General features: G+C 42.4%; 2 protein-coding genes across 5 annotated transcripts in view; one reads left to right on the top strand and one right to left on the bottom strand.

Annotated features, from left to right (window-relative positions):
• Positions 1-5,199, top strand: part of LOC119646927 (probable cytochrome P450 49a1) — a 44,647-nt gene extending 39,448 nt beyond the window's left edge. For both annotated transcript variants that reach the window (XM_038047608.1, XM_038047607.1), the window contains 7 exons: positions 3,647-3,842; positions 3,944-4,109; positions 4,184-4,353; positions 4,415-4,493; positions 4,556-4,658; positions 4,727-4,857; positions 4,917-5,199. In XM_038047608.1, the coding sequence (XP_037903536.1) occupies positions 3,647-3,842; positions 3,944-4,109; positions 4,184-4,353; positions 4,415-4,493; positions 4,556-4,658; positions 4,727-4,857; positions 4,917-5,030 (959 nt within the window). In that variant the 3' untranslated portion in view covers positions 5,031-5,199. The remainder of the gene's footprint in view (positions 1-3,646; positions 3,843-3,943; positions 4,110-4,183; positions 4,354-4,414; positions 4,494-4,555; positions 4,659-4,726; positions 4,858-4,916) is intronic.
• The window catches only part of LOC119646928 (G protein alpha o subunit), a 138,326-nt gene that overhangs the window by 68,069 nt on the left and 54,092 nt on the right, over positions 1-16,165 (bottom strand). For all 3 annotated transcript variants that reach the window (XM_038047609.1, XM_038047610.1, XM_038047611.1), the window contains 3 exons: positions 12,768-12,810; positions 5,545-5,686; positions 5,205-5,365 (listed from right to left, as the gene is read on the bottom strand). In XM_038047609.1, the coding sequence (XP_037903537.1) occupies positions 5,205-5,365; positions 5,545-5,686; positions 12,768-12,810 (346 nt within the window). The remainder of the gene's footprint in view (positions 1-5,204; positions 5,366-5,544; positions 5,687-12,767; positions 12,811-16,165) is intronic.

The following is a 16,165-nucleotide window of genomic DNA, read 5'->3' as shown; positions in this document are numbered from 1 at the left end:
TCTATCAAGAAAGGTCTAATCAGGATAAGATTGGAGAGCACCAGGATAATCCAGCTAATCTGGGAGGTAATCACTTGACGAGAACTGTGAGCAGAGGGGCTCTCCAGACTCGGTGATATTAGTGTCAAGGATATTTCCTTTCATGATGAGTGAAATCATGGAGGGCGCGATGGAAAAGATGTGCCCGTGAACTGCAAGGAGCGGACTCGGCAATAATCCAACCAAAATGGAACTAATGCTATTTACTATTAAGACACGGCTACCTGAATTCCACTTCCTGTGGCTAAATGAACAAATATTAGCTCTTTCCCGCAATGTAAAATATCTAGGTGTGATCCTGGATCCCAAGTTGAATTGGAGATTGGACGTAAGGCTAAGGGTCAAAAAGACCGATATAGCCTTCTACGACTGTAAGGGGACCTTTGTAAGGAAATGAAATCTTCGACCGAAAATTCTTCTAAGCATGTACAGAGTCGTGGTTTGTCCGATCCTAACGTACGGTTCTATTGTGTGATGCACTGAGCAAGAAGTACAATCGAATCAAGCTTAATAGAATTCAAAACACCACTATGCTAGTGATACTGGAGCTCTGCAGTTCTGCCCGACAGATGCATATGTGCATTGCTACACTTTTCCTGGACTCTAGCATTAAATATGCTGTAGCGTGCAGTACTGTCAAACTACGTTGCCAGCGAAGCCCTATAGCCATAGCAACATCCTAGATGAAGTACATCGGTAATTCTGGGCATTCTAAACGGATTACGCCATACAAAGAACTTTGTTGTGGGGTTTTCAACTAGGCAGAATGGGAAACCGGGGACGTGTTGCAAGGTTATAATACAATATTTTTCAGCGATGGATCAAAGATGGTCTGTGGAGTCGGCGCGGGGGTTTTCTCGGATATACGCAGTGTAGCCGTACGGTCTCCTAGGATTCACCAGTGTATTCCAGGCGGAACTATTTACGGTGACTGAGACATGATGCGACCCCGAAGCGTAATATAGCCGTTCTGACCGACAGGCAGGCGACCATTAAGGATTTTTACTCAGTGGCGACATCCTCCTGGCTGATGGGGTAGTGCAGGGATGCGCTGAGTAGTTTGACCGGCACATACAAAGTGGGTTCCCAGTCATGGGAACATAGAGAGGAATGAGCAGTTTACGGAGTGGCAAGGCGGGGCTCTTGCCTTGACAGTCCTTGGATGGGCGCAGTCTGCGTATTTCTGGCGGTTATCAGGGGTGGATTGTACTCGCGTTACTTACTTTCCTTAGATGGCGAAGGCTCACCACCTGCACCAAGTCTAGAAAGATTTGATCCTTTTATAACAACACCAGATAGAGAAAGCTTTTGGGCCAGACTCGTACAAATACGTATAGGATTACGATGGTTTGCATCGGACACTGGCTTATAGGGTACCATGATGCTAGACTTGGAATACCCTACAATTTGCATTGCTGAAGTTACGGAGAGGAGGAAGAAATCCTCAGGCACTTCCTTTACGATTACCCAGCTCTAGCTAGAGTCAGGCTGCGAATGCTAGGTAAACAATTCATAAAGGTCATGGGCTGACTTTGAAAATCTGAATCGGGTGAACTCTACTCCTCTATTCTTTATTTGTGGCACCAAAACGCATAATAGCACAAACTGTTTCGATTACCCGCGAGCTAAAACACTATTTGGTCATTCAGAAAGAATCTCGAGGTATGGACACCACAAAAGTTTGCGCCAAAAGCTTCATGCATCGAAATTCCATCTGCAAAACAATACTTATTGCAACAACATCGATCTATTTGTAAAGCAGATGATGACTAGTGAAGAAAATTGAATCACTTATTATAACGTCAAGCAGCAACAATGATTGTTTGGTCACGGTGCGCCGACTTAAACAGTGACCAAGCCAGTATTGATTGTCATCTACTGTGAGCAGCTACCCTCTGGCGAAATTCCTAATTCACACACTGTGCTGTCAATAATTGGACCCCTTCAGACGGTCCAATTATTCACAGCACAACTACCCAGCAGCGGCAAGCTTTAGCTAATAGGAAAGAGACAATTGTGTTCCATCAGGGTAATTCCAAGCCACATGCATTGACAGTAACTCAAGAAGTTCCGGAAGCTTGGTTAAGAGGTTCTTATGCATCCCTCTTATAGTCCGGACTTGATCCTATCCATGATGATTTAGCTGATCGCTAAGTGTCCTATGACCCTCTGCGATCGCTATGTATACTCCTGATCATAACAGTTCATCGGTTATACATAGTTCTCTGGCAAACAGGTCATCAGAATGCCGAAACGATGTCATCGTGTAAAATAAGGTGTAGCGTGTCTGCCATTTGCGCTGAAACTATTTCGAAGACCATTCTACAAATCCAAATTTTTGTAGTAGGAAACTTAATCCAAATTTGGGCTTTTTGGAAAGCCTTAGAAGGTAGTAAGTCACATTGACAGAAACCAGCAATATGACAGATTAGGGAAGTTTCCATAGTTTCCCCCATACGAGCCTCTGGCAACCATGTTCGCACAGTTTGGTGATCAAACACTGTCAAGGACTCCTAGTTTGCCTGGCATAAAGAGTTCCAGGAAAGGTAAATACAAAGCATCATCAATTAGAAACATCATTACCTTTATCGGACTAGAATCATAAGCGAACGATGCGAGACATTATTAACGAAAGAGGCGAAATAGGTTTAGTGAAATCACTGCTAATGACCTAGAGTTCGGTAAAGTATGTGTTTTGTCTCGCCTTTTCACCGAAGATCAGAAGTTGAAGGTTCATCGGATACTTTGCAGCAAGCTTTGCTGAAAAAGGTCCACCATTACACTCCCCAATCAAAAAAGGCCAGTATAGGCTGGAGTGGAATGGAAAATGGAAAAAAGAAGAGACAAGGCAGGGCTCTTGCGTCGACCTTCGATCTTCTTCGACGGTCAAGGCCTATTGAGTTTTTGTATGAGAGAAACACAATTAATGCTGCTTATTATTGCGAACTGTTTGAAAGAGCTAAGGCTGCCTGTTGATACAAGAGATAAACCCAATCCACAACGGCGTCTAGTCCCATACTACAGCTATAGCAACCTCAAAACTTAACGAAATGCATTGGACTGCACTTGATCATCCTCCTTCGCGCCTGGAATGGAGTTTGTGAATCATCTGGCTCCTAACCCAGCCAACTTTATTTCATAAAACTGAAATTAGAAAGAAATTTGTGTGCCGCAAGCATCAATCTTTTATTTTCCAACTGCTCCTTAATATGTTTTGCTACTAATCTTCTATGATTATTTGTACTTCCACCTCTGCAAACAAAGTCTCCTTTTAGTCACGCATTCCCAGTCTCTTTTTTCCTTCCCGTAGCTCTTTCTGACGTTGTTCAGTCTGGGGTACTTCACTATCGTCAGAATACTTTCTACTTAAATCATAAACAATCTACTAACAATAATCTACTTAAAATCTGTTTAATTATAACTTGCTGAGAAAGAACAGTCATAAATCTTCAATTTCAAGTGTTCTTTTCTCGGAACACTACCGCAGAGAAAGCCTCACATGAAACAGATCACGTTCTTATTCACATTTGATTTCATTCCAATTAATTTTCTTATGTACTTGCGATTTTATATTTAACATAGAAACAAAAAAATATTATAATTACAGCCGTCGGACGTGTTGCACTTGATACACGATTGGGATGTTTATCAAAAACGGGAAACGATGAATCCAAGAAAATCATTAACGCTATTAACACTTTCTTCTGGACTGTGGCTGAAGTTGAGCTGCGAATGCCAATTTGGCGAATCTATCCCACAAAGGCCTATAGGAAATATATTTCGGCTCTAGACAGTTTAATCGAGTAATTATTCATTAATTAAACAGTCTCTTGGGACCGCGCCTTTTTTAGAGTAGCGGAAACCCTGCGGTACCAACTATGATGATGAAAATCGTGTTTTCCAGATTATCCATGAAACATATAAACACTGCAATGGAGGAAGCTGAGAAAACTGCAATTGAGAAAAACGAGGCTGATATTTCGATTGTCGAAAGGATTGTGCGGAAAACTCAAAATCGACGCATTGCTGCTGTGCTAGCAATCGATTTATTTTTAGTTGGTGTTGATACCGTATGTAGTCCGTTTACATTTTATAATATAAATTTTGAAATTCATAATATTTACATTACGGTCGTAAAACGCAGACGTCAGTCGCGGCTTCCTCAACAATATATCAATTAAGTAAAAATCCCGATAAACAAGAACGTTTATTTGAAGAACTGAAGAAAGTCTTGCCGAGTATTGACGACCCCATCAATCAGAACGTTTTGGAAAGTATACCGTATTTGCGAGCCTGCATCAAGGAAACTTTAAGGTACAACAGTTTTTTTAAATTTAAAAAAATTCACTTTAAAATATATTTCTAATCCACCCAGGATATCTCCCGTCACCATTGCAAACGGTCGAAGTTTACAATCGGATGCTGTCATCAGTGGCTACCACATACCGAAGGGAGTAAGCAAATCAAACCCCCTCTCCCAATCAATTTTCCAATCATCCCATTTTTTTGCTTCTAGACACACGTCCTATTCCCACATTTAGTGGTCTCTAATATGCAAGAGTATTTCCCAGACCCAGAAAAATTCATCCCAGAGAGGTGGCTGAAAAAGCAAGAAATCGGTAAATGAAAAACCACTCGGATTCACTGCAAAAACTAAATCGAGAATTCCGTGGTATTTATTTTGCAGAGAATTTACGAGAATGTCCACATGCTGGCCAGAAAATTCACCCTTTTGTGAGTTTGCCATTTGGATATGGCCGAAGGATGTGTGTTGGCCGACGTTTTGCGGAAATTGAGTTGAATACGCTTTTAGCGAAGGTATGTTGGAAATATCCTACTCTGGAAACACACATAGACATACTGTGTCCCTTTTTCAGATTTTCAGACGATATCAGGTGGCGTACAATTACGGAGAGCTAACATATAAAGTCAATCCAACATATATCCCTGCTAATCCGCTGAAGTTTAAACTGACACCAAGAGAAAACTGAAAAAAACGAAGAGTCAAATTTCTGCACCAAACTCCTTCAATCCTCTCCACAAGGGAGTAATTGAACTCCCTGGTTTTATGCCCTTTCCTGTCGGACAATTTTTATACCAAAAACTTCATTTTAAGGATGTAATATTGTAAATAGAATAATAGATTGATGAATGAGCAAACTTACTATTTAGCTGAATCATTAAGTTGGTATTCGTTGCTGCGCGAAAAACATTCTTGCACACCAGCATCCTGCCACAGTCTTTTCATAGCTGCTAATAATTCCTCTGAAAAAGGTTCTGTATCGTGCATCCGTTGACATACATCAAACACCATTTTTGCGTCACTCTGAAAAGAATATATCATTAATAAACGGTAGGGATTTGGTATTGTTCAAGCTATAAGCGCGATGCCAGTTGTCATTACAACTGACAGCCTCCGATTTTAGACCGGCATGCCCACAATCTATCTTTAAATTTAGACACACTCATTTAGGGAACGTTCCAGCGAACGATAGGGTAACTTACCTCTCTCTCATTATTGCTATACTGAATACTGAGGTTTGGCATAGCTCTAAGAATTGCAACTAAGGATTGTATTGTGTTACTGTACACGACCGGCCGATATTGTTTAAAGTCTTCTGATGTGAATCCGCTTTCGTGGATAATTCTGTAAAGAGAGTGGGGAAAATATAATAATATCGGTAGGCATATGAATAGGAGGACATAAATTGTAAATGTTCACTTCCTAGCTATGTTTCTACTATATCAAAAAAAAGCCAACAATTCCATACCAACTTCACTTTGCTAGCTGCATTTCGTAACTTGATTTTCGTCAGTAACCAATCACTGCTCCCCCTCAGATACAATCTTGTCGTAGTGGGGGAGCCTGTAGTAGTTTAGAAACCCTGACTAAGGTCGCCACTGTTGCCTAATTCTTCCAGAAAACGGAGGAGGAAGGTTCGACAGACGAAAACTTCAGCTGCAAAGGAGACGAGACTGCAGGCATGTTTGTCAGAACCTTCTATGCTCCCTGTACCAGTTTTTTTTTTGGGTAGGGCAGGTGAATATATCTACGTACAGAGTGTTGGACTCCCGGTTCATTACGTCGTCAGACTACCAACTAAACACCTCCTCATCGTCAGAGAGTTACCCTGGAACTGTTTGTCACATTACTTCGGGCTAGTCCCCAAACTCCCCCACCTTGCGGAGCCTTCAAACCAGAGAATTCCTTTCACCAACGGGAGGGGAGAGGAGGAAGGAAACTGTCAGTTCAAGGAACCCAATTCCATCCGGCTCCTCCACCATGGTGGTGACCATCCAGCACAGAACATCTGCGTGTAGGATGTTGAGCAGTACCGAGTACACCAGTCGTCATAACTCCGTCTGCAAGATTTCCCATCAAAACCTTGCGCTGAATTATAGCTTAGTGGCAACCTACGATCCTTATTATAAGAGAGAATCTTGGAAAATGATCGGGACAAACCACCGACCACAGTGTTATTCACAACAGACCGTGCTTCATAATCGATGTAGCCGAACCGTTGGACCGGAACACTGCTGAAAAACATCAAGAAAAAATCCGGAACTACGGCTCTTTGGCGGACGATATAAAACACACTTAGAGACTACAAAAGATCGAAGTAGTCCCCCCCCCCCCCCCCCAGGTAATTTCAGCGACGGGATTAGTCCCGAAAAATTTGCATAAAGCGCTGAAAACGTTCGATCTTAGGGCTGGACTATACATGGAGATGCAAAAAGCGGTTACCCTTGCAACCTGTGCTATAGTCCAAAGAACCCCACACACTTTGCGTCGAAACGCATCATCGTTGTGATGCGATGATATATATATATATATGAGTTCGTGCAACGATTTTAGTACCAGCACTTACAACAGTCATGCTTAGCGCCTGTGTCCAAAATTGTCAAACCTGTTAAGCTCGTACTTACAATTGGAAAGGGCCTTAGAAACGTTGGTTATTATACCCTATTGATATATGGTTGCTATTCACCCATTGGTGGGGTATAGCGTGTCAACTACACCTTCCCGCGATCGCTCACGGTTACCTACAATACCCTTCAGCTCCTCCCACGACTTTCCGAGACGCTCGCACTCCTCAGCTACTGGAGAGTGGATTCCACTGCATGTGTTAGCCCGCAATGCAATTGTTGCCCCTCCTTAATGTTTGACCTATCCACTGTCACTTTCGTCTTGCGATCACATCGAGTACTAGTGCCAAGTCTGTGCGCTGACCAAGTTCTTCATTTGAGATGGTGTCAGGCCAGTGTAATCCGACGATACGAGCTTGGAGCTTTCAAGTAACAGTAGAGTTCACCTTCCATGAGCTGCTTCTATATAGTAACACAGAAAGAACGCTAGCACAGAACAGTCTTAACTTGATCTACATGTTGAGATAGCTGCATTTCCATATTTTAGACAGGACAGCGGAAGCAGAACTAGCGCTGTTAATGTGTCGAGCTACATCTAGTTCGGTGCCACCGTCGGCAGAAACCACACTTCCTAGATATACAATTGATGGATGCCTTCGATGCTCTGCCCATCAATGCAGATATTGAAAGTGCGATGACCCGTCAGATTGAGAACCTTAGTTTTGTTGGTGTTTATCTTCAGCCCAATTCTACTCTCCCTCCTAAAGTCCATGGCCCGGTTAGAAAGCAAACTGATGTCATCAGCTTAGTCGAGGTGTTTGAAGAAAGATGTCATCGTCAAACCCTATTGGTAGAGTTGCCTGATTAAGTGGGTAAGCATCCTCCGCTCCGTAATGTTGGGAAACTATGTATGTGATTGTATGTGCATGAGGTGGGGAGGAGGATGTCTGATGCGTCCGTAGGCGGAATATCCACACAGAAAATATTCTATGAATCCTGCTTCCTCATTACAGGATGGGCACCTATCATCTTGGAGAATCCCTATTCCGAGCATACATATGTCCAACTAGTGAATTATGGCCACTTCAAAAGCCCACAATACTTTTCCAAATCTATAGGATAAACATTTCGATATTATAAACTTTGTAGTAGGTTTGATTGGTTTTGTCATGAAAATTTTGTTGTCCCTGGCAAGGAAGGATGCTTGGGAAGCTTGTTCTCAGTTTTTTTTAAAGAAGTCTTAGTCCTTGTTACTGAAAATCCAATTGCTGGTTCTGGTCCTAGCATGGAGGAAATTGAACCCTCGTTTGTTAAAGCATCGGAGATTTCATTTCCCTCTACACTAAATTGACCAGGTACCCAGAGTGATTCCACCATATTAAATCTAGAAATGGAGTTCGCTTGAATTGGTTTCTACATTCCGGAACGATTTCCGAGGTGATCAAAAGACTACTTAACATCCTCAGTACAGTCCGGCTATCGCTGCAGATTGCAATTCGCCCGCCCTTCAACCACTCGTCAATCATCTAGGTTGCCACTCTTATGATCACATATATAGCACTTCATCTTGAAAGACCGTGGCATATTTTCATAAGGGACTCCTTCTCCAGAACCTTATTCTGTTTTTGAGCCATCTGTGTAGAATACTTCAATATATGCACCACGTTCTGGTTTGCCTCAGTTTCATCTATGTTTCAAGATAACTTCATATCTTCTATCAAGCAAGTGTTTGGGGATCCGAGGAACGAAAGGCATTGTAAAAACTGGATTCAGTTCACCCAATATTTATTCCTCGCATTCGTTGTTTCCCAATAAATCTACTCGAATTAGTCTAAGACGTGCTCTCATTGCAGCGCATAGGATATATATGTATATTCAAGGATTGCAAATTGAGTAATGCATCTAGAGCTGCGCACCGGATGTTGTGCTCATATCACTGACTGACGGTTCTTTGCAGTGTGGCTAGTTTACAGCGAAAACCTTTTTATCTCACCTTAAACCACCATACTACGGATGCATAAGCAAACATCAGCCTAATAATCATATCCACATTACTGCCTGAGACCTAAGTCTCCATATCAAGGCAAAGGTCCGTTTCATTTTCACCTCTAAATGTTTGTTCCCAAGAAGCCTCTTATCTACAGTGGCTCCCAGATATTTCATTTCTTCAGAGAGTTGAAGGATTGTGTCTCTCATCTCTGGTAGGTGAAGACCATTCAGTTCCTGTTGAAAAGTTTTCTCAACTCTTCCCATTTCACTTTTGTCACCTGTTCCTTCGGGTGCTGTACTTCTTTCGCCTTCATGTTCCTCAAAATATGATCTACAGTAGTCCCTTTTGGAGCAGCACCTCTTATAATCACGTTCTATCTTCTTAGCAACGAGAAAGACCCGAACGTAATGGGCGACACCTGTCAGCACTCCTCAGCATCAGCTGGACAATGTAGTCTGGAGAGAGATCCCCCGTGTTTAAATAGAGCTGCTGACGAATTCCATTCCAGCTTCCCCAAGAAAAATGTGTGATGGACGTCGTCCACAACTCCACTGCAAAACACACAATCCGGAGATCGTACCTTTCCAATCTTGCGAAGGTGAGACTGAAAACCTCCCTGCCCTCTTAAGAACTGGATAAGGAAATAGCCAGTTTCACCATGCTTCCGATTCAGCCACGGACCTAACTTGCCGATGAGCCACGCAATCCATCTGGCACTAATTTCCACTTTCCAACAGAGTTGCGGCTCGCTAGGGTGCGTTGCCGTTCTTCACGGGCAATCACTTCCCTTGGCTCTTCTCCCTTGCGCGTGTACGTGTCTTGATGCTCCTTTACAAGAAAGGCAACGGAGATCCCTCCTGCGATCACCATTACGGCCGGTTCAGAGACAATACGGTACGCAGACGCCACCCGCATAACTCCCCGTCCCGGTACTTGCGCGAGACGCTTACGATATACATCCTTGCCAAGAACGTCAGCCCATACCTCTGCGCCGTAGAGCAGGACAGGAGCCTGCTAGACGTAGGACCCTCAATATTTGCCATTAGCCTACTTAACACCGAAATTCCAATTGCAGGTTTGTTCGCTGCTGCTTTGATTTGCTCAAAAAAGCTTATCTTTGAGTCAAGGGTCAACCCGAGGTAATTTAACGCTGGTGTTGACTCGATTATCGATTTGACGCAGGGTGGGAATTCTCTTTTTAGTCATAATGACTACTTCGGTTTTTTCCAGTACAAGATTGAAACCATGAGTAGTCATCCATCCGCTTGCCCGTCGCATCAATATGGCGAGTCTGCTTTGCATCTGCTCGACAGTGCGTCCAGCAACAAGCGCCGCGACATCATCTGAATAATCGATCAGGCGCAACTCTTCTGGCATGTCGAGTTTAAGTAGACTATCATAGATAGCGTTCCACAGGTCCGCCCTAGGATGGATCCCTGTGCCAACCCCAACCCCCTGTGCTAGCATTTCATAGAGCAGGGAGCGATTCCTCAGATAGTCCCTCAATATCTGTAAGAGATAGTTCGGCACCTGGAAAATATTGTCTAGAATGTCTTTCCATCTTCATCTTCATCATCATCATCAACGGCGCAACAACCGGTATCCGGTCTAGGCCTGCCTTAATAAGATACTCCAGACATTCCGGTTTTGCACCGAGATCCACCAATTTGATATCCCTAAAAGCTGTCTGGCGTCCTGACCTACGCCATCTCAGGCAGGGTCTGCCTTGTCTTCTTTTTCTACCATAGATATTGCCCTTGTAGACCTTCCGGGCTGGATCATCCTCATCCATACGGATTAAGTGACCAGCCCACCGTAACCTATTGAGTCAGATTTTAGCCACAACCTCATAGATTTCGTCATTATGTAGGCTACGGAATCGTTCATCCTCATGTAGGGGGCCAAAAATTCTTCGGAGGAATTTTTTCTCGAACGCGGCCAAGAGTTCGCAATTTTCCTTGCTAAGAACCCAAATCTCCGAGAAATACATGAAGACTGGCAAGATCATTGCCTTGTACAGTAAGAGCTTTGACCCTATGGTGAGACGTTTCGAGCGGAACAGTTTTTGTAAGCTGAAATAGACTCTGTTAGCTGACAACAACCGTGCACAACACCACCCGTAAAGTTCAGCGCTCGTCGAATGACATCCACGACTTGCATGACAGGATCAACTGTGGATCTCCTTGCTCTAAAACCAAACTGCCGTGGAGATAAATCTCCGGCAGCGCGTATCGTTTCAGCGAGTCTACTTCGGATGAGTTGTTCGAGTAATTTTTCAGCAGTGTCAACCATCCATAGTGGGCGGTATGGAGACGGCAACTCGGGGTCGCCTTTCCCTTTGTGGATCAGCACAAGCCTCGCCAACTTCAAACGAGCAGGGAAAATGCCCTCTTTCAGGCAAGTGTTGAATGCGGCGAGAAGTAGGTCTGGCCGGTGTTGGAATAGTGATTTGTATACCTCTGGTGCGATACTATCGGGTCCCGGTGCCTTCAGAGCTATTCATAGAGAGGACTGCCTGGTCCAACTCTTTTATAGAGAAAAGTGGACAGTCCTCTGCGCTCTCCGCGCCGACTTCATCATCTCTTACGGGGTGCCCTTACAATGCGGTCCATCTGTTCGGCCTTAAGTGGACAGGATTTCGGGTTTTCGGATTTTTCGGGTTACCAGTTTGTAACCGAGTTCCCACGGGTCCCCATTCACCCCGTCGACCAGATCTTGCCAGCAGCGAGCTTTGCTCTTGTTTATTGCGCTGCGAAGTCTCCTTTTGGCTGATTTGTACTGTCATTATGGTACATGCCTCCTCCCGGAAATAGGTTCTGTTGACTGCCAACAACTGTGCGCGGATCCCATCGTCACAGCTGTTATCGGTTATGATTTTCGATCCTAGATAGGAGAAATTATCAACGGCCTCAAGTTGTAGTCTACTCGCTTTATTTTTCCCGTGTAACCATTGGAGTTTGATGATCTTGGTTGGTTTGTTTTTGGTGCTGACGTTGCCACCATATATTGTGTTTTGCCTTCATTGATGTGCAGTCCAAGATCTCGCGCCGTCTGGTCGATCTGGACGAAGACAGTTTGAACGCCTCGGGTCGTTCTTCCCATGATGTCGATATCGTCAGCATAGGCCAGTGGTTGGGTGGACTTAAAAAGGATCGTACCCCTTGCATTCACCTCAGCATAAAGAGGACGCATGGTAGGGCTTTCCCTTGTCTTAGAACGTTGTTCATGTCGTACGGTCTCGAGACTGATCCTGCTGCTTTTATTTGACCCCGCACATTGGTCAAGGTCAGCCTAGGCAGTCTTATCAATTTCGACGGGATATCGAATTCTCTAATGGCCGTGCACAGTTTTACCCTGGCTATGCTATCATGGGCGGCTTTAAAGTCGATGAAAAGATGGAAAAGGCAGATGGTGGTCCATATTCTAATAGTTTTCCCATCGGTTGCCGCAGAGAAAAAATCTGACCTATTGACCTTTGACTGAAACAATTCGGAGGTTGAAAGCTTGACTAGACTAAGGCAGTACGTGATAGCTCTGATTGCAGCATGTATTGGGACCGGCAATTTCCATATAGCCAGCCTGACCTTCTGTTAATTGACAAGACGGGTGGCTCCGTGTATATTCTTGATCCCCTTATTCCCATAATAGTAGCATTGCAGGGAAGTACGTCGAGAAGAGTTCTCGACGGATCCTCCCATTAATTAATCACCGGTCACCACTACCAGAGCACCTTCTAGCCCCCTTCCACTCAGGCTTATCCTTAAATTTACTCCCTATAAATTATAATATAGGTCGCGGCAATCAACTATTTAGTGAAAACAATGCAATTAACAGTTTTTCATGATATAAAATAGTATAATATATCACTTACTTCATTTGTTTTACAATTGTACTTTTTCCGGATTCACCAGCACCTGAAAAAGAGGAGAAAATACGATTAAAATTGATTTATTTTTTATCCGATGAATTCCTAAATAACAATGGATGTTGATGTCTATCCAGTTTCCATTCAATTTTCAAGGAAAGATCTAAACACCTTCTAACTTCCAACAATAGTAGTAGAAGGATACTAAATTTCGGGAACCAGTTGTTCGCTTATTCAGGGAAACGAAAATAAAGAATTCTTTAACTTAAAATTCTTCCCCCTGCCAATTAAGGATTAAGGAAACTCTACAGGTCAGTAATATCGATATTACATATGTTACTACAGTATTACGCCTAAACTATTGATTGTCGACATATTTAAGTCTTTGCCATTACTATGCCACGCCCTCGTATCAAAAATAAAACAAATAGGATTACCAGAAGGTGGGCCCTTCGAGCATAGCGAGACAGAATATGGAGAAACCTAGGAAAGACAAGCATGGCGAACTATATACGACCATGAGTTAAATAAATTGTCTACTTCCACCGAATTCAGTCAGATTTTGTGTCAAGCGAGGACGAGGGTCTAACCTCAAAGCGAATGTTTAGCAGAGTTGAAGGAACCGAAACCCACTGAAAAATTGGAAAGGCTCATTCAATGCGGATGACAAATCGTTCTTTAAGGTCTGCATATTGGAGAAGGAGGTCATTACATCGATGTATCTGGGAGCCAAGGCTCGACATAAGCTATAGTGCCATCATATCAAAACACTACTCGAACTTCAAGTGAAACTATAATAGAAGACCGCAAGGGACGTAGATAATGTAAGAGCCCATGCTGTGCTGAAGTTTTATGACCACATGAAAATGTTTATCCTGTAATATCTATTCTAAAGTAATTTCAAACAAGCACAACGCGAACTAGTTTCAAACATTGCCCTATTCTTGTTTCCACTAAATGTTTGGCATACTTGCACGATCCCAGCACCTTGTTTGAGATTTCCCATCCCGCTAATATTGATGGCAACGAACTTAATAGAAAGGAACTAAAAAGTAGGTTATTCCCCTCCTTGAAACCATCTGATCTGATTTATTTCTTAGAATTATAATTTCCCTGCTTTCTACATTACACTCTTGCCATAATATGTGCATAATTATACTACGTAAACAGTTATCGGTTTATAGTTTACCAGTATTGCTCCACAAAGAAAAAATACACATGTTAAATATACAAGAAGATGCTATTTATAGTTATTTATGTAAACATTGAAAAAAGATACTTTTCTGTCGATAATTTCTAGCCAGTTTGATATTGTGTGTTCAATTTCTGTTGAGCATATGTACTTAACAGAATACGTAAATTATGGATGAAACGAATTGGTATCAAAATAATTAATCGATTCCAGTTGTAGTTGTAGCTGGGTGAGAATATCGATACTTTCGTGTTGGCGTACATTAATCAATTTCAATTTGGTGATCATTTTATTATTCAGTAGAATTTTGGGGAGGATATAAATATGTTAATAGGCCAGGCTGGTTCTCGAGAAGGTTATCCTCATGACGAATGCAATTTGCATTTGTAATTAGAGATGATTCAAAACAAGGTGGAGAAATCAATTGTTGAGACAAAATCACCCCTAGCTTCTCCTCTTCTCGAACGAATGGAGTTAATTTGCCAAGATTTCTCAATCCTGAGGAGTTGAAATCGGTGGGCGGAGAGATTCCCAACATATGTGATAGCTCCATCGCTCAGAACGCTAGAAATTATACGACTTCGACCTTCACGATGCTCGTGCGTTCTTGCATTCCAGAGGTTGCACGGTTTTTCTAATTTTAATCTATTTTATCTACATAAAAAATGCATAAAACATCAAAAACAAGTCAATGCTTGAACCTCTCTAGCTTAATTTCAAAACAGTTCCCAGAAACATCAGAACCACTGCAATAAGCTGTTCGCATCTTAACCAAATGAAAGCGCCCAGAGAGCTACTCATGCAGAAGATCCGCTCAGTTCTCTGATAATCCTAATTCTAGATGTAACAAAAAAAAAGTTTTATTTCATCCCCACAAAAGCTGTATTTCGGAAAGCAGTTGCTTCCTCCTACAGTAAAAGATTTTCTGTCAAAACTAAAAAAAATATATTCTTTGACTCTCTCTAAAAAAATATATCCAGGTGGTAAACTATATGAGGGAAACATCCCACACTACAGAATGGAAAAACTGGTTCCCGAAATACAGTTTGTGCGAAAGTAAAATAAAATCTTTAGTCAGAAAGAAATGGTTCAAACTCAAATTTCGAAAATTAGATAAAGAATCCATTCCATTCGGCAACTGTGACACCTAAATACTACAAGTCGACAGTTTGACAATATAATCAACTGTGGTGGATCTACTTGATCTTGATTTTTAAATTAACAGAGGAACGAATGACAGAAAAAAAAAACAACCTGAAAAATCTTTTTGAACTCAGTTAAATAATGATAGAAATTTCCTCTCAATGGTCATAGCGACAGATGTAAGACAATTTGTGAAAAAAAAGTTGCCAAAAATTTACAACGGACGGGCGATAGACCTCCATCAATGGAGCAAATCCTCCTTTTGAATTGTCAATAAGTTACTTCCCCGAATCTTTCAATCACGACAGACCACCTAAACCAAAAATTGGATAGTATAATAATGAAAATATTAAGGATAAATAAGACAGATCCTGTAGCAAAGCAGGCTGAGTTAGAAATCAACGAATTAAAAGAAAAATCCTACCCTAAACCGAAGACAATAGGCCATTCAGGCAAAACTTTGCCTTCAAGAGATTATATTCGCATGGGGGCATAGCGCCTCAACCAAAGCAACGCGCCTTCGCTGTCGATTCCAGGCAATGTGCTTAAACTGCCTCCACAGTTTTCCGAGAAGCTTGCAGTATTTTCTGTCGCTTTCTCATTAACATGTTAACCTGCGTGCCGACAAACAAAAATTCACGTATCATTGTCGATGCGTGGGTCCGTACCGGATCCTGAAAAATGCATAAACAAGGGCGGGAATTTGTGTACGCCTAACGATATAACCACACGCGAGCTAAATTTGGAAGTAAAAGTAAAAAAAGACGGCTCGACCGCGCGTGTGGAATCATAAATCCCCGGACCCGAGTGCCGCGATCGAAAGGAGGGATCTCCGACAGATCACATCCACGATAATTGTTCCTCCTGCTTCAAATAACGTGGCCTCTGAGGTTCCCACCCTTCCTTCACATCCTCAGGACATTATTTTGGAGGATGTCCCTAAATGTTCAACTCCTTATTCAAAACCACCACAAAACTCATGGATGGCCAAAATACCATTCCAACTTCAAAAATTGTTTCACCTGTGTGCAGAAAAACTTTCGCCTACTACTTGTTAACGAAGAAACAA

Source organism: Hermetia illucens, chromosome 1, assembly GCF_905115235.1.
Source record: "Hermetia illucens chromosome 1, iHerIll2.2.curated.20191125, whole genome shotgun sequence".
Taxonomy (NCBI): Eukaryota; Metazoa; Arthropoda; class Insecta; order Diptera; family Stratiomyidae; genus Hermetia; species Hermetia illucens.
This window is presented reverse-complemented; position numbering and strand designations above follow the sequence as displayed.